The sequence below is a fragment of the Eulemur rufifrons genome, chromosome 30 (genome assembly GCF_041146395.1).
Source record: "Eulemur rufifrons isolate Redbay chromosome 30, OSU_ERuf_1, whole genome shotgun sequence".
Lineage (NCBI taxonomy): Eukaryota > Metazoa > Chordata > Mammalia > Primates > Lemuridae > Eulemur > Eulemur rufifrons.
The window spans coordinates 134,936,094-134,960,406 of NC_091012.1; the positions used below are offsets into that span (position 1 = coordinate 134,936,094).

At 40.6% G+C, this 24,313-nt stretch overlaps 1 protein-coding gene across 7 annotated transcripts in view; it reads right to left on the reverse strand.

Moving 5' to 3' along the window:
* Nucleotides 1–3,098: 3,098 nt before the first annotated feature.
* Nucleotides 3,099–24,313, reverse strand: part of FRMPD4 (FERM and PDZ domain containing 4) — a 796,138-nt gene continuing 774,923 nt past the window's right edge. For 5 of the 7 annotated variants that reach the window (XM_069462955.1, XM_069462957.1, XM_069462956.1 and 2 more), the window contains 7 exons: nt 22,025–22,151; nt 19,550–19,639; nt 18,814–18,996; nt 16,575–16,713; nt 10,969–12,033; nt 9,287–10,576; nt 3,099–7,063 (listed from right to left, as the gene is read on the reverse strand). In XM_069462955.1, coding sequence (XP_069319056.1) covers nt 7,059–7,063; nt 9,287–10,576; nt 10,969–12,033; nt 16,575–16,713; nt 18,814–18,996; nt 19,550–19,639; nt 22,025–22,151 — 2,899 coding nt within the window. In that variant the 3' untranslated portion in view covers nt 3,099–7,058. The remainder of the gene's footprint in view (nt 7,064–9,286; nt 10,577–10,968; nt 12,034–16,574; nt 16,714–18,813; nt 18,997–19,549; nt 19,640–22,024; nt 22,152–24,313) is intronic. The other 2 variants (XM_069462953.1, XM_069462954.1) reach the window with 1 other exon arrangement.

The window sequence follows — 24,313 nt, forward strand, 5'->3', positions numbered from 1 at the left end:
CTATATATATATTTTTAGTTGTCCATATAATTTCTTTCTATTTTTAGTAGAGATGGGGTCTCGCTCTTGGTCAGGCTGGTCTCGAACTCCTGACCTCGAGCAATCCACCCGCTTCGGCCTCCCAGAGTGCTAGGATTACAGGCGTGAGCCACCGCGCCCGGCCAAGAAAATGAATTATTCCAATAATCTTAATGAGCTTGGAAGTGGACTCTCACCCAGCCAAGCCTTCAGATGAGAATGCAGCCCAGCTGAAACTTTGATTGCAACCTCGTGAGACCCAGAGCCAGTTAGGCTGTGCCCAGACTCCTGACCCACAGAAACTGAGATAATAAATGCTTGTTGTTGTAAGTCACTAATTTGGTGTCAATTTGTTATGCACCAATAAAAAACTAATACAGAGGGGTTGGGTGGGGGAGTGCCAGGAAAAATAAAGAGGAGAAAGAAGACAGGGAGGAAATAATGGGTAGTGGAGACTAAATTTAAATAGGCTTTCATAAAACTGAGCTTACCTCTTCCTTTATTCCTTTCTACTGTATACAGTATATATATATTTTAGGGCACAGAATGTGTTGGGCCACATCTGAGTGGACTTGAGAGGACTTTTGAAACCCAACCAAGGAGGAAGTTGGGACCAAGAACAGGTAGAAAGGGAAAAAGCAGAGGAAAGCTCAGGCTCTGGGCTGAGGGCTGGTGTGGGGTCAGACTGTGTCAGGAAGGACATGTTTTAGGGAACAACCTCTATGATTTTTTTTAGATCAGTACTTGTCACAACACTTCCCATTTCTCAATGCCTTTGTCAATAATTCACAAACTGATGGGTAGCTAAAATTCTACAGCAGGTTTTCAAATCTTGGGGAAGAAATAGTTATCCATGCAAATCACATATCATCCTATAAGGCATCCAAAAGATAAGGACAAATGAGTGTATTTGAGTCTGTGTGTGTGTGTGTGTGTGTGTGTGTTTGCATTTTTGAGGAGGTACTCAGTTGTCTTTTGACCTAGGACTCACCCAGGGCCAACTGCACCAATCCCACATCCATCTATTATCAAAGCTAATTCTGCCTATAGTTGTGATTGATGATGCCAAACAGAATTTTGGTCCAGATTGTAGAGTAGAAAATTAGAATTAACAGGAATAATAATAATAAAGAACCCAAACCCAAAACCAAAACCCAGTGCTCTGAAATTAATGTGTAACAGAAAATTGAGATACAATTATAAATATGGAGGAAAGATTAGAGAAAGTACAGTGGAAAGCAGCAGGTTAATTTGAAGTTGAATGGTGAAATAAGCTACTTTGAATACTTGATTATTCTTTCAGCAATGTCATTTAAGTCATTGGATTTAAGTCAATGGATTTAAGTCATTCCATTGTTTTGTGCAGCAACGATATTTGATAAAGACATGGATTGTTCTTCCGTGGATTTCCTATGTATACGCTTTGAAATTAAAAAGTGAGATGGGTAGACCAGGGAATAGGTGGAATAACTAAAAAGTATCCAACTTAATGATGTTCAAGTTGATATGAATAAAAATTCAGTTCACAAGGTGAGATTCCTACTTTTTGATCTTCTAAAGCTGAGAGCCTATTGTTGCAACCTGACTTTAAAGGAAGATTTGGGATGTTATATATAAAAATTTTTTTCATAGTTTTGCACTGGCATCAGGGAAACTAGCACTGAAATCCATAAAGCCAAACTGATAGCTGGTCTCACAGAGAGACAGACAGACACACACACACACACACACACACACACACATCCCTATCTACTCAACCCCACCCTGCATCCCTATATGTCCATGCACACACACACACACACACACACACACACAAATCAAAATTGACCACTTTCAAAGCAAAGACAAAGTCAGGTTAGAGACAAAAAATGCAATATTCATGCATTTTGATCCCCATGAAGATTTCTAAATGTTTGGAAGAGACAAGGAATTACCTAAACAAAGCTAATTTGCTTGTTTTCAATTTCAAAAACAGTTAACACAATTATGAAGGGTGATAAGCAGTCAGAAAGCAAACTGCCCCATTGCCAAATCAAGGGTAATCCAGGCAGTACAAATTACAGCAACATCCTGAGTAGCTCAGAAGTAACGTTCAGAAAATTAATAACTGGCATTTAGAAATATATGAAAATGGGACACAAAGAAATGAAGATGTCTTTCCTAAGACAACTCATAATGAAAGATGAAATTCATAGCAAAAGGCATTGAACCATTGTAGTGTTGCTATAGCTAGTGATTTCAATATTTATTGTCAGGCTTGCCTTCTGGAAAATAATTTCTTTTGTGGTTAGACTAATTCCTGCTGAGCCTGGGATCAGTGGGGTCTGTGTTAATTTTAATATCTCAGCAATTGCATTAGTTGTTGGATTTTTCTAGAAGCCCAATGCTGTAATGGTTGTTCATCTGAACATTCTGTCTTTCCACATCAATCATAACCCTTATGACCAATCCCCTTACATGAAATATGATGAAACTGAGACCAGACCAACTCTCTAAGCCAAAAGCACAACTGATAAACAGATACAGTAACAATAATATTAGTATAAATGGAGAAAAAAATTAAAAGAAAAGCTCTGAATTGTGGACAATGATTGTCTTTGGGGGTTGAGTTTATAGGGGCCTTGCACTTTCTCCATCATTTATATTTCTGTAATGTTTATTTGATAATATTAAGAAATTACTAATTTTTAAAATGTGAAAATGGTGTTACTATGTTTAAAGTTCTCATAGGATATTCTTATTGAAATATCCATGGATAAAATGCTGCGATGTCTGGGATTTGCTTCTAAACTATACAGTGTGGGAGGAAATGGATAGAAAGACAGAAAATAAGATTGGACATGAATTGGTGTATGATGAGTCCACACTGATTCATTATGGGATTGTGTCTACTTTGTATACGCTTAAAAGTTTTGTAATAAAAATGGCAGAAGATAAACTTGGAAAAGTAGACTGGTGACTAAATATAAAGGAGCTTGGGTGCAAGAAGGTTGTCTTCTCTAGTACAGTGCTCTCCAAACTTTAGTGAATGCAAACCCTACCTGCGACAATATTTTTGCATGCATGCACCAGGCATATACTTATTTATTTATTCATTCATTTATTTATTTAAAATTATGTACATGTATCACTGTACTATTATGCCATTATAAAACATACACAACATAAAAAAAGCTAGATAAAAATACGCACAAGTATCATTTTAATATGTTATTTCTACACTCTAGTTGACCTGGACCCCAGTTAGGAGCCCCATGCTTAGTGAATGCGGGGGCCCCTTGAGGTTTTCTGAGTAGCAAAGAATTTATTTATAAGAAACAGAAACTTACTGGCGCAGCCACAGGTAATGGGAGATTGATTAGAAAGACCCAGAGCTATTTCCCTGAGGCTTCTCAAAGAACTCAAATGGACTGGGAAGTTGTTCTAACTATAATAGATATGTGATTTGAACAAGGATCATCACTTCCTTGTACACTTTTATATATATATGAAATACATACAATGTGTTCTACATACAGAGTCAGGATACAATATGCATATAAAACAAACATCCGCCACATATTATCTTGGGCAATAGATTTAACACCATGATTATGATGATAATAATATCTAACATTGAGTGCTTACTCTCTGCCAGGTATCATGGCTAAGAAGTTTACACACATAATTTTACTCAAAACTCATGACAACCCCATGGAAATAGATCTTATTATTGATTTCCATTTTACTATGAGGACATTAAAACTTAGAAAAAATAGCTTTCCCAAGATGAAAGGGCTAGAAAATGGCAGAGTCAAAACTTAAATCAAGATGTTTCTGACTCCAAACCCCATATCTTTACTCAACCATATTGCCTCCAGAGAAAATTAAGGATAGTGTACAAATCAGCAGATTGTTGTGATGACTAAATGAGATAATATAGGCGATATGTTTAGCACACTGACATAGGGCACACATCCTATTAATAAGTCAGGATTTTTGTACACAGAATGATATTTACTAAGATTTTCCACAGTAAACACCACTAATATCTCTCAATATCAAAACACCAATATTTATAATTATAGTTGTAATGAAATAATGTTTTATTATTTAATTAAACATTATTTATAATAATACACACCTAAACCCCTTTCCTTTGCTGCTATCTGTAAACATGTGGCTTTTGCTGTTGAGTCTCTGTGGAATGGGTTACTAGAGAGAGATTGCAATTGTAGACTGTGTTACACCTCTTGCCCAGTAGGCTACAAAAATGGAAATATTTTCACCTGGTGTACTCCTGTCATATTCTAAGGAGCCATGAACATAAGTAGGAGTATGTGTAGCTTGAGCACTGAATGACCCAGGAAATATGTATGTACATGATGACTTTGTTTTATGATGGCAGGGTATTTTTGGAGGGATGACACTCCTGAAAACTTCTTTGCATTCCTTCAGTTTCACTTGAACTGGTCAAACTTACCACTTCTATTTCTTTTTTTTCAGATTTCATATTTTTAATTCAGCCAATCCAGATAAGTATATACTTAACAAACACTTTACTATTTATCTAGTCATGGCTTCCATTATTAGAGTAGCCATCTCTCCCTGATTTCCTGGAACATCCCAGATTTGAGATTTTGTCCTGATATTAGGCTGGAATTCCAAATTTGATTGGCAGCCTTGGCCCCTGTAGAGGTGGTGATGCATGAAGCCCGATGCTGAAAGCTGTGATCTGAGATGTGACTCATAGGTGCTGGTGTGTGGTCTGGTCTACATTACTTTTGATGATCTAATATTAAATGTTCCTTTTTGTAAGTTTGCAAACACTTTACTAAATGTTCTGTCACTCTAAAGGGAATGTTAAGTTTCATGGTTGAGTTGGGATGGAGGGAAAATAATGTCTTTGGTTCATAGATTTTGACATTTAGTCAAAGTAGATCTCTCCATAAAATAATTAATTTGGGTATTATTAATTCAATACATTTTCTGTAATGAGATAACCTACAACTCTAGGTCTTACCTAGGAACCTGCCCATCATTCCCTTTGTTCTTCTATTTGGGAAGTTTTTAAATTCTAGAAACACCGTTAAGAGCATTTGTGCTGACACAGTAGAATCCATCCCCCCACCTATTTGTAGACCAGATAGCATAAACTCAAATTAAATATGTGGAATTCTTGGGAGAAAGCATCCAATAACCAAACACTATGAGCAAAAATTTAATTTATTATAGATATATTCTCTAGTAATTCATAATAGCTTCTTGAATTTTAAATGTCTTTTTGCTATTTCCAATGCTTAAAAACCATAATTTTAAAACATAAGTACTGTTTTATATACATTGTGATTTCTTTTCTTTTCTCTTCTAAATATGAATGATATGGTCTCCAAGTATCTGCTTGGAAAGAAAGGGGAAAGGATTCATTGTTTCGCTCTAACACGGTAGAATTTAAAATTTCACATCATATACCTGGAGTTTTGACTATATGAAAAATAGCCAAATGTCATCACTTTCTTGGATATTTCTTTTACGTGTATATATATATGCATAATATAAACAGAATACATCTGATTAGTACATTTCAACATTTCATCAATGTGACTTTTATCTCCTATTTTATATAAAATAACAAAATATACAGAGAGAAGAAAGGAGACATCTGTTCATCGTACACATAAAGTAAATAAAAGTTCATGTATGGCTTTGCAAAGGTAGATTATGACGTGACTTTCATATTTATTTATTTAAAAGCCTCTTGAGAGAACGTGTTAGTGTGCTTACGAGAGCGGCCATGGTGGTTGAATGTCGCGCCGAGAGTCCAACATTAGGGTCCCCAGTCTTTCCAGTGGCTGCCTCGGCAGCTTTTAGGAGACAAATGTAGTTTATGACCACTTCATCGATCTTCCCTACAATTTCCTGCTGCTGTGTTTCTGAGTTCACGACTTTAACTAATCGCATGCAAGCTTCTGTTAAGCAACAGAGCACTTGAAAGCTGGAAGTCATAGCTAGGAGCATCTCCTCTGGGCTTTTCTCAGCCATCGCCATTTTCCTACAGGCACTTCCCAACTGTCTGGACTCGATGGATAACAGTTGCTTGTACTGAGAAAGTGTAAGGTCATACGCCTCAGGGCGTGACTCCTCTCTCCTCTCCTTGGTTGCCCTGACGAGGCAGAGCAGCTCATTGGCATCATTTTGGGCTGCGAGGAACCCATCGGGCATTGCGTATGTGCTCTCCTTTAGGGCATTTATTCTTGCAATCCGGGCATCAAAAGCCAGGTTGCTGAAGTCCAAGTCATCTAGGCCACTCATGTCTTCTGCCCAGACCTTCAGCACTGAACCCCTGGATAGCTCCCCTCCTTGCTTCTGAATCCCAACAGCCAGGGAGAGGCTGGTTGGTTCTGACATGGCCTGAGTCATCTGCGGTCGATAAAGGCAAGAGACCTGGCGGGTGGCCTCTCCCTCCTCTTCCTCCTCATCACCATCTTCATCCTGCCCTCGGTTCAGGAAGCAGTAGCTGAAGGGTCCCCGGCATCTCCAATTGCTGCCCTCCAGCTTCTGCAAGGGTAATGTCCTATAGAGCTTTGAGTTTTTATGAGCCACTGGGGACCTTTTGTGAAACTTCCCCTCAGAGCTTAAGTGCATTGAGCTTTGGGAAAAACTTTTGGTGAGCTTCTTCCCTAGGGGGAGTTCTGCTCGCCTTTCTGAACTGGCCTCCTGTGCTTCTGTGATGCCTGGACACTTTAAGCTGACTGCACCCCTGGTTCTCTCTCGGAAGGTCTCCAAACCTACAGATCCTAAGAGGATACTGCTGCTATGTTTCAGAGCTCTCTGGCTGGGGGGTGTCCTGAGGCTCCCCACTCTCAGATCCGGTGGCCGCCAGCTCACAGCCTCTCCATATTCCTGGTTTGCTTGAGAGAAATCATTAGGGTCTTGATTTGGAATTGGCACCTTTGATTCCGAGTGAATGTTTGATGGTAGCAGGATGGGATCAGCTTCAGAATGTTGAGACCAAGCTGAAGGCATGCCTCCTTGTCTCTCCTTCCCAGGCTCTGTCAAAGCTACACTAGGGGTAGTAGAAAAACAGAGAGAATCATTAAGCATCTTCTAGGAGGCCATTTTTACTACATCTCTACATGATGTCTGTTATTTCCCAAGAATGCATTCTAGAAGGGCTGCCATATGCCAGGGTCACCCTGCTTTTAAGGGCTGCCTCCTGATACTGCATAACAGATTTCCATTTCAATGTATGGCAAGAAATACTGGAATCTGTTGTTTCTGGAACTACTGATTCATTTGGAATTGTCTAGAAATCCCAAACATTTTCAGGGAGACAATGGTATTTTATGAATTGCCTTGCTCTCAATATTTACCAATCAAAGCTTAGACACCTAGAAAACATACATCCTATGTACAGATTATTCAAATATATTGAAGATATTTAAGTTTCATTTCAAGAGAGTTAGGTTAATCCTGGCATCAGTTACTATTTTTTAAAGAAGTGGTCTAGTTTAATTAATGCAAATTAAGTTGACCTTTTTAAGAGGACAGAATGAGGTTTGCTTGGTACAGGATCTGAAGTTGAAACACTGGTCCAAGTTGCTAAACTTTTCTTAGAAAGGGCATGTGAAGAAAATAATCTTCATCTCACAGAATTTATGTGAGGAGCACCAGGTAACTTAGGTGAAAGCTCTTTGTAAACAATGAAGAATTAAACAGTGTGATTTAATTAGATTGGAGGTAAAGATGCAGTTGGGTAATGAGTTAAATAACATTCACAGATGGCTTTTCCAAGGCAAGTGAAGCTAGTGGTGGGTTTTGAGAAAGCAGAAAATCTTAAAAGGGCAGGAGTAGAAATTGACCAGTGTAAGATCTCACTAGCATCTATTCACCTATATGGAAAAGACACTATTGATGATATAATTTGAAACATGAAACTATGAAAGAGCATCTGCTTTTGCCATGTGACTGCCAGCCAACTGCGTGGTAAAATGGTGAAGGTGGGGAACAAAAGGTGACTGTGTTCTTCTTTCTACCTGTGTTTATATTTTATTATTTTAGGGAAAATAAAGCAGCTTATCACGAATATCCCCCCAAATCTTCCTGACACTGGGGTATGCCAGACACTTCAGAACATTCCTTTAGTGCAGTCTTACAGAGTAGGGAGGAATCTGTACAATTGCTGAAATCCCTCCAATCTCCCTGATACCCTGCTCTCTTATCCTTCCTTGTCTTTCAATAGCAAAATGGCAGAATTGGAAATCAGATGTCTTGGAAAGGAAATCAACTATTATGTGATTCTAAGCAATACTACACCTTGTAACTAAAAGTCACACTGGGCACTGCTAAAAGTTTGCATTTAGAATTTAGGAAAAAATATTGCTCCACCGAATTCTAAAAGCAAGCATAGAGCAAGATTATAAAGAGCAAATGCCATTTTCACCATTGTTCCAGATCTAGAAACTTTAGTATTTATTAAACACCAGGAACACTCATACACTGCTGGTGGGACTGCAAACTAGTGCAACCCCTATGGATAGCATTATGGAGATACCTTATACAGATTCAAGTAGACCTACCATTTGATCCAGCAATCCCATTATTGGGCATCTACCCAAAGGAACAAAAGTCATTCTATAAAAAAGACACCCGCATCCAAATGTTTATAGCAGCACAATTCACAATTGCAAAGATGTGGAAACAACCCAAATGCTCATCAATTCATGAATGGATTAGTAAAATGTGGTATATGTATACCATGGAGTATTACTCAGCTATAAGAAATAACGGTGATATAGAATCTCTTTTGTTCTCCTGGAGAGAGTTGGAACCCATTCTATTAAGTGAAGTATCCCAAGAATGGAAAAATAAGCACCACATGTACTCACCAGCAAATTGGTTTCCCTGACCATCACCTAAGTGCACATTTGGGAATAACACCAATTGGGTATCGGACAGATGTGGGGGGTGGGGGGAGGGGATGTGTGTATACCTACATGATGAGTGCGATGAGCACCATCTGGGGAATGGACACACTTGAAGCTCTGACTCGGGGGGATGTGGGGGCATGGGCAATATATATAACCTGAACTTTTGTACCCCCATAATAAGCTGAAATAAAAAAAAAAAAAGAAACACCAGGGGATCAATAATTGCTACTTAACAGTTCTGTGGCCTTTTTTATTATAACTTTTACTTTTCTTCCAGACTTTGTTTTTGGGTTTGTTGTAAATTTGGTTTACATGCTCCTGGCATGTAATGCAAAGTACTAGATCCATCATTGCTGTACCTGTGGTTTCCTTAATCTTGGGGAGCCGGTGGCATCCATCTCTCAAAGTGCCAAACAGGGGTTCGGCGTTAATGGCTGAGTGCAGAGCAGGCACTGTCATCCGTGGACACATCCCTTCCGTCTGTGGGTGCAGGTCCTTAAAGGTGGCTCCATGGCTGGGAAGCCCAGGGGCTCTCTCCTCTGAAGGAACGTAACTCACACCTTTCCCAGAAGCATCAGGGATCAGGTGCTTCCCCATGGAGGCGCAGAGCGGCGACTCTACGGGAGTGGCGCAGGCACTGCCGCTGCTGCCAGTGCCACAGCCTGCATCCACTGAAGAGCCTTGGGAGCTCTGCAGAGAAAAGTGGCCCTCGCTTTGCAGCGACGACATACGCTTGGCCAAGTGGTAGTCACAAAGGCGGGCTACACTCTCTTCAGCCTCGGGAAGCTTGGAGGGATGGTCGCAGGTGGTTGAGTTAGCATCCTCTGGGTTACCTAAGTCTTTGGCTGAAGATGCACAGGTCACGTCAGTTAAGAAGTGGTCCCCTTGGCCAAGTCCCGAAACATCACTGGCTTCTCCATCAGGGGCTCCTTCATCCTTCCCTTCAGCCTCCCTTGGCCCAAGACCAGAAGCTCTTGGGAAGGTTTTCCCCGTGGCTGCCTCCAATCCACTTTTGTCAGCCACCCCACTTTCCGTGGCCACATACCATCTTTGGCTGTCCTTGCGAAAGGCAGTTCTCTCCAGGTTAAAAGTGCTTAGGTGTTGGCTGTCCCTCGAAGACACAGTACCAAATTTACCACTGGCGTCGTCCTCCAGCTCAGCTGTTTTGGTCCCCTGCTGTTTGTTTCCTGGCATGTTTCCATTAGGGGGTGCTTTCCCCTCCCCATCAGCCAGCTTGCTTTTCCTTTTGCTGGTGCAGGAATACGCCACCGACCCCATGTGCAGTTTGCTAAAATAGTCAGTGACCGACTTGGTCTCCATGGTTTCAGGCTCCATCTCCATGTGGTCTGAGTGAAGTATCTGCTTGGAAGGCACAACTTTGGGCGGGAGGTCGGTCGCTGGCCGAGCAGCCAGGGCGTGGGAGGACTTCGGAGGCAAGGACCCAGCGGGGGGTTTGGAGGCGGGGAACTCTGTCTGCTCTTCTGCAAGGGGGTGGTAGCCTTCGTGAGTGGCCAAGAACATGCGGGAGAGGTTTTCTGACTGCTTTTGTGCTGTGGCCAGTTCAGAACTCTCAGTCATTTCAGAAGAGTTAGTTTCATTGCCTGAGTCTGACGAAGACTCAGGACTATAAGCTCGCAAGATGGCTACACCTGCATGCCGTAAAAGACAAGAATGGGTTAATGCATGCATCACAGGCACTTGGAGACATGTACGAAAATGGGACTCATGATTATAAAAAAAAATACCAAGTTTTTCCCTTTTCAGTAAGGACTCTGAGTTTATTGCACAGTTGTTCCAGAAATGGGGTGAGGGGAGGGATGTGCCATACTGAAAAACAAACAAACAAACAAACAAACAAAAAAACAACAAAGGAAATCACGACTCAATAAAAAACAAACCCATGATGGTAGTTTCAGCACATTTATGAAATGGGACATGCGTGAAATAGAGAACAGCACATAATAGGACTCCAAAGGCAAATGGCTTGAAAGGATGAAATGACATGGGTATCAGTGAATAAACGTAACAATCGTGAAAGAACCTGAATTGTCACTGGTCTGCTGTTCTTCGGAAACAGATAGAGCTTCTAGAGCTTCCAGCGTGGAGACGACGGTGCTCTCCAGTCCCTTCTCACACTTGCCCTCGGCACTGGTGGGCACAGCATCAATGAGGGACACGGGGATGTCGTCATTTTGGAGGCTGCTGCCTTGCTCCTTGTCCTCGCGGAAGGAAGCTCCCTGGCTCTGAGAGTCCTCCTCATCCGAGCTGTCTCTGAAGCCGGGTGGAGGTGCGGCGATGGCCATGTTCAAGGAACGCAACAGGAAGTCATCCTCGTTGTCATCACCTTCCGGAGGGGGCAGGGACGTGAGGTCAATGATGTCATCGCTTGACCCAGACAGGCTGAGGATGGCCGGCTGGTTCATCTCCCCCACCACGAGGTCCTCCTCGCAGCTCACCTCATCCTCGTCCTCTGCATCATCGGTGTTCTCTGCGTAGCAGATGTCGTGCAAGAGGGGCTCCTCGATCCCCTCAGCAGCCTGGAAGCTCTTCACATCGCCTATGTTTGCATAAACAGAATTTGCCACAAATTGGATGCTCTCCGAGTCGGGAGCGAGATCCAGGCCCTTCATGTCATTGGCACTGCCGATGTAGAGATTCCTCTGCTTCTCCAGCATTTCTGGACTCTCATCTAACAGTGTTTCATAGCCGAGAGTTGAGGGACTAATCCCATCATCCAACGCAAGGTCTCCAAAAATAAAGGACACTTTGGCTCCTCTCGGAGATTCCTGGGCTTTTTTCAGAGTTTCAGGTCCTGAGAGGGTCAACAGGGACCGCTGCGCAAGACTTCTGTAGTCTGCTTCACAGGGGGCCTCTCCAGGCTGGGTCAGTGGCTGGCTAAGTTCATCTGAATTGTAGGTGCTGTCTATGAACAAATGCCGGTGCTCTTTTGGACACATGGTGCTATCTGTAATCTCAACCGCCTTCTGTTTGGAATCTATGTATGTTATCTGGGCTTCTTGTTCCCCTTCGCCAATAAAGGTGGTCATTTGGGGTATACAGTTCCAATCTGGGCCAAGGAGGTTATGCTTGCCTTTGTTTTCAGTTCCTAAAGAGAAAGAATCATGCAAAGACACATTACTGTGCTGTCTGGTGTTGTTATTTTTTTTTGGGGGGGAGCTCATCTCTTTCTTAATTTCATGGCTTGTAGCATTACTTGTGCAAATACAGTTATTCAACTTTCCAAATATGGTACACGTCCAAATAGGCTTCAGGTGTAAAGATTCCTTGGTTAAGAGAATTGACTTTAACAAAACAGATACTGCATAAAATATAATTGCTATTTGATAAAATCTAATACTATCTGGGAGCAGGGAACTATACCTTAATTCCATCTAAATTATTAAAAGACCTCACTTACATCTGTGAATGCGAACATACAACATGTCTTTTACAACCCTTAAAGATGAGATTTCAAGAGGCTGTTATCCCAGAAAATAAATTGCCCTTTTCTTTGTAAAGTGAGATCTAACATTCCCCACTTTGTAGGAGAAGGCATCAGAATTTGTCCTCATTCAGTGAAAAGAAGGTCAAGGATCTTCATATTTCTACTATATTTTTTAGGAAATTAAAATAAATATTGTAATGATAGCACAAAAATTTCTATTTTTAGCCTTTTTATATCCTAGTGGGTATTAATATATCCATGTGTAAACATCGGTATACATGCCATGTATGTGTGCGTGTATATATATAGTGCATAAAGTGGAATGGTCACAGGTAACATACTTCTCTCTGCTATTTCTAAGCATAATTAATATTTAGACTAATTTAAATTTTTGTTTGTATCATGGGAACTCCTGAAGATTTGTTTGATGATCCTCATTGATTTAAAATCGCAAAACCCTAATTTAAATATTATTATTTTGTTTGCTCTTCAAGGGTCTTTCAATCTGGAATTTTGATGTGGAGATTTGTTCTGATATTTAACAAGACAGGAAGCTGGGTCATTCTGTAAATATTGCTTCGTAGATTCGAGAGGCAACATTTTGAGGAAATTTTAGTGCCATATTATTCTCCCATCTGTTACCTCAAATTGCCCCCATCAAAAGTTCGGATAATACTGACATCAGATGTGAAAGATATGTGGGAAAAAAATCAGTTTTACCAAAGAGGTTTTGCTTCCCCCAAATTACATACTGGACTTAATGCTGAACAATGCTCAGAGTCATTGTAATAAATCATATATTTTCATGAACAGCAAGTAAAAGATAGAACTTTGAAGACACTGAATTATACACTGGTCATATTTATATCTTACCTTATAATAAATACACCTTGTAGGGGTTCAGCATTGTTATATTAACAACAATTTAGATGGTGACTGGCTCTGTGTGTGTGTGTGTGTGTGTGTGTGTATGAGAGGAGTATGGATTGTTGCAGGGAGCGAGAGTGGTTCAGCAAAGTCGTATTGTAACAGAGGCTTAGACCAGGGGGTGGCAAACATTTTCTGTAAAGCGATGGCCAGATAGTAAATACTTTAGGTTTTGTGGCCCAATTGTTCAGTAAAGCAGCTACTCATCTTTGCTGTTGTAACATGAATGTAACCGTAGATTATATATAAACAAATGGGTGTATGGGTTGAAGAGTGGCTCCCAAAAGATATGTCCACTCTGTGAATGTGACCTTTTTTGGAAAAAGAGTCTTGCAGATTTAATGAAGGATCTCAAGATGGTATCATCCTGAATTATCTGCACGGGCCCTAAATCCAATGGCAAGTGTCCTTATAAGACAAAGACAGAGGGAGATTTGGGTGACCTGGAGAAGAGGGGAAGGCCATGTGAAGACAGAGGCAGAGATTGTAGTTGTGTGGCCACAAGCAATGCCGACAGCCACCAGACTTGGAAAGAGGCAAAGACAGATTCTCCCCTAAAGTCTTTGGAGGGAGCAGGACCCTGCCAACACCTTGATTTTTGGACTTCTGACCTCCAAACTTTGAGAGAATAAATTTATGCTGTTTAAAGCTTCCAAGTTTGTGATAATTTGTTACAGCATCCCTAAGAAAGTATAATAATATAATGTGTGTGGTTGAATTCCAATAAAACTTTATTTACAAGAGCAAGATTTGGCCCATTGGCCATAGTTTGCCAACTCTTGGTTTAGGCCAACAAGAAAACTGAATAGGTCAACAGGCTAAAAGCAAGTAAATGGATACTTACTCAGGCCCTCCTAAAGCCTAGAGATGCATAAATATGTGGGGTCATGGATTTTGAAAGTGCTTGAAGGCTAATTTTTAAGACAGAGAAGAAGAAATGCAGGCTTACTGGTCCTTATTTGAGATCTTGACTAGGTCTATGATCAGTTTGAGGTGAGAAGAAAATACACACTCAAGCTTGGTTTCCTTCCAGAAGGGTATACTGATTTAGCTTTCTGGGATGATTTTGGAGACATGGAAGGGTGTAGGCTGGGAACTGGAATCTATTCTGTGGCCTAGTCTCTCACAGAGTGGGAGGAGAGAGTGGAATAGAGATGAACTGGCCTAATTGGACTTCACTCTTTCTGTTTCTTGGGTCTTAGGAGATCTTTTGGGAGTTTCGGAGGAGAAGGGAATACTTTCAGCCACTAGAGGATGCTTGGCCTAGGTCTACCAGTTTCTTTTTGGAGTGGAGTATGCTATCTTCCTTAGCCCTACCCCCCACCCCCCCTCTCTCTCTGAGAGTGGGGAGAAGTATTTGGAACGTGTATCCTCAACCTCATTCTTGCTGTAGAACTGGGAGGAATTACTGAAAGGTTGAAGTTGCATTTTTTTTCCCACAGTAATAACACTTTTTTTGTGACTAAGTTTTTGCCTCTCTAAGTTCTATTAAACATTACATTGTGGGTCACTATAAATTGCACAAAATGGAGACCCTTATTACTGTAATCATTTTTAGAGTGGTAGGTTTGGTTTTCTTCAATCTTTATAGTCCATGGGGAAAAGGATTTATTTTCAAGATAAACTTTAAGATTTGAAAATAAAAAGTCAAAAACTGGTTTTCCAATGTGAAAGGATTGTGTCAAATTGCTGAACTGCCCTTCGGAATTTCAAAGGTCAGTGTTAAATTGCTCTAAATCTCCCTGCTCAATGAAAACATGTGGTCATAAAAATGTTTACCACCAAACCCAGTACACACTTATCACCTCCTTTTTGTTCCTTCCCTTTCTCTATTTATTTTAAAACATTTGGGTCTCTCAGGGACTTTGTTTGCATTATGTTCTGTCTTCCTCTCCTTCCTGTGTTTCTATCACTTTCAGTCTCAATTTTTTTCACCACTGTTTTTTCCACTGCCAATTATTTTTTTATTTAAATTTTTTTCAATATACACATATAACAAAACTGCCAATTATTAATAGAAGTGCTGAGCATCATTTTAGGTGATATACATAGTTTGCTACTCTCACCTTGCAAACTAGGTTTTTAAGCCCAGTCTTATAAACGAGGAAACCCAAGCTGAGAGAAACTATAAAAACCAGACACCTCAAGATGGAGCTGGATTAAATCTCAGATTTATCCGACTCAAAAGTCAAAATTGCCTTCTAACATGCTTTGTCCATATCTCTTCCTTGCTCTCATACCTGGCCATCGTAATAAACTGTGTGTAAGTCTGTGTGCATGTGTGTGTATCTACATACTACAAAATACCTATGGAATAAAGATTTATGTTTTCTGCTTAGTTTAAAAGTGAGAGGATTTTCCTTCCCTTCTTTTTCCTCCCCCAATTTTCTCTCAGAAAAGTGACAATGAAATTGGTGTTTAAGAGTTCCCCTTTCTTTTAAAAGAAACCCTAATGATGGAATCTCTGATTATGTTTGCTTCATGGGCCAGTGACTCTGCCTGAAATGGTGGTATCTGTCCTTCAGCCACATTTACTAAGCATCTACTGTAGGTGGAGGAAAATGCTTAAATAACTGAAGAAAAAATGTCCTAAAACAAATGAAAACAACCCACCATCAAAGGAACAGCCAACTTAACATTTGCAGCCTTCCTTGTCCTCACTTTGGGGGTATTCTGCCAAGTGGCTGAATTGAATTATTTGATGTCTTTGCCATCTCGATGCTCTTATTATAGATCTAAGATGGCTGCCAGGGTAGAATAATTCTCTTCTAGAGGCTCCAAGTCCAAGTGCTAGGCAGTTCTCACATGTTCCTGTTGGTAAAGCTCCCAGAATCTTGGGATAAGTCTGACTAGAAGGGAGGAGGCTTGCAGGCACCTGGGCCTAGGACACCTTAAGGAGAGACCAGCCCCTAGAGCAGGGGATTGCAACCCCTACTGGGGCACTCCATCATTAGTTCTCTGCCTCTTGAACTCTGTAAGAGCAAGGCAATAGAAACTCAGCTATAAAGACTTTCACAATAATAAAATCACTGCCTTTGAAGCAAGCACCCTGACATTTCCAAGTGATGTGTCAAATGTGGTGAGGAATCAGCATTTTCATTTTAAATAATTAGACCACATCAGAAGTATTTGAAGGCTCTTTGTGTTAAATTTGGACATTAGAATTTTTTTGTGAGTACAATTTTACCTTTTCCAGAAACATCCTTATTACTATTGTCAGGTGGGGTGTGTGTATGGGGGGGAGTCAGTGCTTCATGAGTTTAGGAAGAGAATACCTGTTTCCTGGGTTGCTGTGTTTTTCTTGTTGGCCATGTTAAATATGGACCTTCTGGAATCTACGAGCAGCCTGTAGTATCCAGCTGTCAAGCAGGCCAGGTTCATGGCATCCGAGGACTCCATCAGGAGCGTGATGGGCTACACAAAAGAGAATGTTTTGGTTAAAGCCATCCATTCTCAACAGCCTCCTGGGGTGTCAATGGCTGCATATATGCTTATGAAATGTAAACAAAGGAAATTATTGAGCAAACATTTTTTCAGAGAAACACAAATGGGGAGGAAAAAGTCAGGGATAGCACAGAGTGCCTTACTAAAAACATTCAGGACACACCATTTAAAAAGCCTGGACATTTTAGATCTCTTCCAAGTCACACTGAAATGAAAAAAAAAAAATGACAATGGTTTTGTTCTCAGATAGTTAACATTTGAAAAAGTGATAGTTAAGTTACCAGTTACTTCAGTTACTGGAAGTGAACCCACAATCTGAAAATTACAAGAAGATTAAGTTTTGGGTTTGTGGTGAAAATTAGTATTAAAGAAAGGTAAACATCAAGTGGAAATTACTGCTAAGACTGAAGGAAAAATGTCAGAGATTCAGGAAAAGAATGCTTAAAGAAACTATAAATTCACAGGAGGGTAAAACGGAGATGTGAGTTGAGAAAAGGCTTTGCCAAAACTTTCTGGAAACAATGAGGTTATCATACAAATGGACATGGATCTTGGGCATGTAGGGAAGAAAGTGCTTAATGAAGCCACTTTTCTCATTGTGTTAGGAAGGGTGTGTTCTTGTTGAAAGAGAAAGTAAGAGAGAAATAAGGGAGCAAAAAAAGCAGACACCAAGAGAGGCACAGAGCCAGCAGGATGACAGCAAGATGACAGGCCTCTTGCTTTCACTCTCAGGTGTAGGACACTGGCCAGGTTCAATGTTCCGGGGTGGTGGAATCTAACTTCCCATCCAAAGCTCCCTTACTACTTGTTGAACTGCTTTTCCTTCTGCTTCAGTCGAGGTCTCCCCTCAGCCTCCAGGCCACCCCACCATTATCATACGTAGGCAGGACACCAGCAGCAAGGGCTCGCCACTCATTTCTGTTTGGGGCAGGTTATCTCTGTCATCAGGTCTAGAATGACTATATCCAGTTCACCCTTTCTTCTGCCCTTTTCCCACAATGAGGCTATTTCTCTCAGTGTCTTTGGTCATGGACCAGGCCAGGCACTCCAAGTCGATTCCCACACTTTCAGCTTGCCGTGAAGTCAGATGGAGCCCTCTGGATTCAGCCCATGAATTCCCATGGGCCACAGCCAACATATCTGAGCCCCACGGCCTCTCCTTCATGCTCCTGTGTTCCTGCTGCAGAGCTCACTGGTGCGCTCTGACCTGCTCTGTAGAAACCCTTCCCCATATTCTCATTTACTCTGAATTCATCTCTCCCACACCACCCTGGGGGGAGTGGGGGTAGGGCTGGGTCTTCTCTGACTGTTTTCAGGACACCTCTTCTGGCCAATGCTGTCTCCTTTGTGGAGTCGCTGTCTCCCTTTGGGTCTGGTGCCTTTTCTCCATAGAAACATTAGATATATTAACATAACCAAAATCCAATGACTCATCTTTACTGGGAAAAGAAAGAAGGTGGGGACAGGAGACTTGGATTGTGTCCTGTCAACTTCTGGTTTGGGAGCAGACTTTAGCCCTTTGTGGGTAATCTCAGATTGTTGTTTTAAATGGAAAGGCCATGACATTCATAGGGACCACATGTTCAGTTAGTACCAATTGCTACAGCCTGAGAAGACAGATTAACTAAAATACTCAGCTTTTCCAAAAGAACGAATATATATGGACCCAACCTAAATAAAGGGAATGAGAATTCTAAAGAAAATTGGGAAAAAATCTCCCTTTCTCTATGAGTCACATATTCTAGACAGTTAACTCAGAAAAATCTCCCTTCCTCTCTATGATTAACGTATTCTAAAGTCAGAAGGGACCTAGAAATCAGGCAGCTCGCTTTCTGACATACATTTAAAAAACATTGAGCCCAGAGAAGTATAGCGACTTGTTCCCAGATCACACAGCAATTTAATGAGGACTGGAGTCCTCAGGCCTGAGTTGGGTGGATTTTTTCTGCATCACATGGCATCTGTGATGCTCTGCACACACTAACTTTTGCCTGCTTTGTAAACACCAGCAGTGTTATCAGAAATTAAGTGTTCAAATCAAGGCGTTGTGTTAACATCTGAAAGACTTGCCTTCACATCTAGGACGTGGAGCTCCACCCTCACCAAGTTTTCCTCCTCAGGGAACATTTCAATTCTGTTGACATGGCTGAAGTCAGCTAAAAGAGCCACCAGATTGGTTTTGGTGTTTATGACATGGCTTATACCATACCGGGGCCCAACCAGGAGAGTCACTTCTGAGCGCTTTTCTGCCTGCTGAGAAAGAGATATTGACAATATTAAAAAAAAACAAAACAAAACTGCACCTCTGAAGCACCATGCAAAGTTGAACCTAAGATCCTGTTTCTACAAAATTACATTTTCTTTAGAAAGTGTTTCTGGGTCATATTAGATATATGACTACATCGAGGCTCTGACAAATTATGAATAATGTAGAAAGTAAATGTTGTCATAGCACAGTATACTCATAATCATAAGAGGCTTTTAGGAATGAGGTTTGTGTTTTCTTTTCTTTTTTCAGTGTGAAAGCAACTTCTGGCTCAATGATTTAAAAGAAGGCCATGGTTAGAATCCTTTGATTCTCTTGGTTCTTCACATTTCTTTTTCTAGGGCATTCTGCAGTGGCATTATCTAGTTTTACATTGCTTCTGATATTTTCAGGTGAAGTCGGTTAGAAATGAAGGCCAGAGAAGATTCACAGCTGCTTTGCTTTTGTCAACAGAGCAAGCTCATTCAAGACAGCCTATACAGTGACATTTTGCAAGCCTCTCTGGCTTCTAAGAAAAAACAAAAAAGAAAAAGAAATTACCACTAATGTTGCCTTGAACACACGGCCCCCATACAATCGCAGGTCACTGAGGAACTTGAGATAATGGACCTTGGCTTGCAGTGCAGAGAGCTGAGGAGAGAAAAGAAACCTCACGTGTTAACACCATCAGGTGTGACTCCATGTCAGCTGGAGACCAGCTGAAAATAAGGGCAAAATAGAAGGATGATTTTATTGCTGAAGAGATGGAGTGTGATAAAGACTCCTCATTAGGAATGAAAGTAAATTGCTACATATCTGGTGTCCTACACTGGATCTTAGCCAAAAGGCCAAGAAGCCACATATTTGGTTTCCTGATGAAGGACTGCAACATGACATCAAGATTCAAATCTTATTTATTTTGGGGGTAATGTATGGGGGATTCATGAGTATGGAGATGCTGGGCCAGGGGACTCACTCAACATGTGAGAACAAGACCATAAAATGTTCCATTGAAACATCTGCTTATTGGGAGATTTCTAGAGGTGAGTGTGCTCTCTACTTGCAATTAGGGACAAACACAGGTTGTCTATCAATTCTCCCATAGCACCAGAGACTCACCTGAGAGCTTGTGGGAGCTGTTTTGACTACGCACCTACAATCTAGGTAAGGCCTTTTAAACAGGCTCTCATACATTCCCTGTCAAGTTTCTTCCAGTCTTCGCAAGTTTTCAGGGAAAATGAACTTGCTGAGCTCCAATCATTGTGGAAATGTTTGAACTTGCTACATAAGTCCCTGTTTTATTAATTCAACTCGGAGAATCTGTTGAGTTTCATGAATGATTTACAAATAAAATTTTATCCAGATGAAATTTATCTTTATAAAGGCTTAAAAATGTAGATTGCCATATCACTAAAACAAGTATTTGATTTAAAAAGTCCATGTTTCATACTGAATATACCAGGAATGTTTATTAAGGGTGAAGTTTTCCAACAAGGTGTAGATCATCATTAAGTAGCAATGACTGTGAAATTCTGTTTTCAATTGTAGATGACTTGCCAACTCTTTTATTAACTACACCTAAAGGTACTGCCCTCTATGTGATTGTTGTTTAGCTCTATTTGTCCATCCTACTTGTTTGGAAAAGCCAAAGCACTCTGCAAATTGTTTTGAAAGCAAACCACTAAGTCTTGGCTAGAAAAACCAACCTTTACAGAAGGACAGTTATAGACAGATAGATAGATCAAAAGATTGCATAGCAGTTATCCAAATGATTACAAGACCAGTGGGCCAGGCTTGAAAAAAATCACGTTAAGCCAATTAATAGAAATTAGCTTCAGGCGAATCAGAATTGAAATTTTTAAAAATCTTGATCCATGGTGTCCTGGTATATTTCTGTAAGCTGAATGCTCACTGCAACCAGAGGTGCCCTCCCCATGAAACTGGCAAGTAAATCAAAGGTGGCTGATAGTGTGTTGAACCTGATTATGCTTAAAAAAAAAAGTCATGAGGTGAGGAGGGAATAGAAATAAGTGTGCGTTAGCCAGTAAAAATGACTTAAAATCAGATACTAAGGTAAATGTATTATCCACATAAACAGTGATTTGTATTAGAGTACGCAAGTTTCTCTAGCCAATATCAATTAGAAAGTGTTCTTGGGTTGCTAGACTGCTTCCAATTTTATAGGCCCAATATTTTAAGGCTCCTTCTCTTTCTGGTTCCTAGACTCTTTTGCTTTTTATTACCTATAAACCATACCTTTCTTTTCTGACCAGTAGTACATTTTTCAATGTCCTTTGTGCTTTTCCTTCTTAATGAAAACAAAAACAAAAGCAAAAGATTTTAACACTAATGATGGTGAGTGACAGAATAACTTTATCTTCCCTCCAAAAGTAGGATTTAATCCAACGATTGTTAATAGGCGTGACTTTGTTCCCCAGAGCATATTTGGCAATGTCTAGAGACATTTTGGTTTGTCACAATTAGGGGTGGGTGCTACTGGCATCCCACCATCCTACCAGGGATGGCACTAAACATCCTATAGTGCACAGGATAATCCCGCCCACCCCCCAACAAAGAATGATCTGTTCCCAAATGTCAATAGTGCCACAGTAGAGAAACTCTGGTTTAATTAACATGGCATCTGGCCTGCAGGGCCCCTTGCTGGCTGCTGTGCATTTAAGCTGGTATGAGGGGTAAGTATGAGTAGGATGGAAATGTAGACTTATCTCAAAATTCTACCCTCCATTCACAAGGTCTCAGCAGTTATGCAAGGTTCTCCTGCATGGGCACATGAACGCATACCTCCCCCTAACAGTAAGGAGTCTATAACTTGTGAGAAATAAATAGGTTTCCATATGAATACTTATTTTTCATTAGTCTTAGAAACATGTTAATAGTTTTAAAAAAGTTATACAGTGTTACTGCTTCTGAAAACATGGTACAATGTATTTTATTCACGAGCTAATTTTAAACATTTTTTAAAATGCATGCAAGCCTTTCTCTTCATAATTTTCTATTAAGATGCAAATGTGATACCTTTTTACCCGGTGGTACCAAGTTTTGATTTGCTTTGACAAGGTGGGAAAGTGCTTTCTTTATGTTCTTCTCTTTCATGCTTTGCAGCACAGCAGAAGGTAGGAAAGTCTCTAATCCCCATTCTTTTCTGCAATAAGGAACATATCTTTAATTTCACATTCTTGTGATTAGTTATCTAAGGCAAAATGGTGCTCTGATGTTTATTGGAACAAATGAACTCATGGTAAGGCAGGGAATGGAGACAAGCCCCCACTTAGGGAAGTAACTTTTAATTTACACTCAGGAAACATACTATTTGATCATTAATAATACACGTGTTTGCATTTAAAAAGAAACATATTCCTCACTCTCTAGAGAGAATGCTAAGGAGGCATTTGGGGCCAGTGGAAACTGAAGAGACACTTTGTCTAACCCATTTCTGAATCTCTTAAAATTCACTCACATATCTGAGTTTGTAATTTCCAATGCCAACTTCTCTCCAACTCTTCGTTTATTCCTATTCTCCTATCTCCCTGTCTGCCCACACTCCATCTTTCTCTCTTCTCGTAGAAGGATGGATGCAACTCCTTCATGCCCCCGAACCCTTCTCCCCTATCCCTCTTCCTCCTCAGTGGCTCTTTCTCTAGGCACACACAGTTCCCTTTTGCCCCAGCCAGTTCTTGTCTGTCTAACTCCTTCCATCAACATTTCTTGCTTGGGGTTTGGGGGAGGTGCTGTTGGTGTGGAATCAGGGTGGGGTTCATCACCCTTAGGTGTGTCTGGTATTGATGGGGAGATGCAGACATCACCCATGGGTGTGCATATATAAGAAAACAACAACAGCAAATAGGACTAGGTTAATATATTTTTGCCAAGAGCCCATTTTCTCAGCAATGACTATAACCCTATTCTAAGAAGCTTCCATATTTTGAATTCTAGAAAATCTACCCTAGAATAGAAATCCTATCCTAGAAACCTGTCCTTTGTTATGTGCCCAACCAGCATCTTCTAAATTATGTGAAGACCTTCAAGAAGATTCTGATTATTTCTCCTGTTGCAGGTCCTCTCTGAAGAAGGGTAGGAAGACAACCTCCCCTGACGTGACCATTCATGTTCTTTACCAGTTAAGATGCTATTTTTTGTGATCACTGTGTTTTCTTCCTCTTCCTCAACTCATACTTATTGTCTTTACCCATCATTTGGTACTCCTTATGGCCTACCTTGTAATTCTACTTGTATCATTCTTTTAAATACTTGTTTTTCATATCTTTATACCTGTCTTTATAATCAGAACACAAGTTCCTCCATGACCAGGATTATAACTTATACATATTAGTATTTTCCACTGTCCTAATGTGAATACTGTATAAAATGCTCAATGAATATTTTTGGGGGGAGGAATTTATTAATGAGAACATTATTGTAAACTCTGCAAAATTCTTAGTCGAGCTAGTTATCTCAGAGAGGTTTTTAACTGTACAATGTTCAGCCTGGTAAAATGTGGGTACAGACAGTAGGAAAAGAAATGCATTTTAATTGCCTGAAAATCATCTCAAGTTGTGCAGGCCACGTTTTCAAATGGCAGCCAGTTTTACCTGTCCCCAAGAGCTTCAGAAAGGGGTAGGGTGTGAATATGTCCAGCTGAGCACAAGATCTCTTTGTGAGCTTAGTCTCTCTCAGGCTACAGTCACTGCATGTGTGTGGCAAGAGAAAAAGAGAGAAACCATCTGGGAGAAGGAGTGGCCCAAGACTCAAAGTTCTGAGGTTCTCAAACTGTGCACGAGGATTTGTCCCTAGGCATTGACAGGTGGACTGAGAGTTGCCAGAACAGTGGCGTTGAAGTCAGCAAGTTGGAACTCCAATGTTCCCCAACACAGGCTCATGAATCTGCTGAGAAAAGCCATTTTGCCCCCTGGTGGATCAACCTGGCATTGCGGCATTTTTGGAAAGTGGGATTTTAATTAGTTTGCACATGGGAAGGGATCCAAGGCATTACATGTGCTTCCAAACACAGGTACCTCAACCCATCACTCAAACTATAGCACAATGAGGAGTCCTGCCGCCTAGGTTTGAATCCTGTCTCCCCTCATTAATAGTTGTGTCATTTCAGCAAGTTACTTAATCATTCTGTGCCTCAGTTTGCTTGTCTACAAAATGAAACCAAAATCCTACTAATCTCATAGGGATGTTGTGAGAATTAAGTTAATGCGTGAAAAGCACTGAGACCAAAGCTGGGTTGGGAACCAAGTCCCTTCAGGAACTTTTAAATGTCCGCTTCATTTTAAATATGACCCTCATTTTAATCACAAT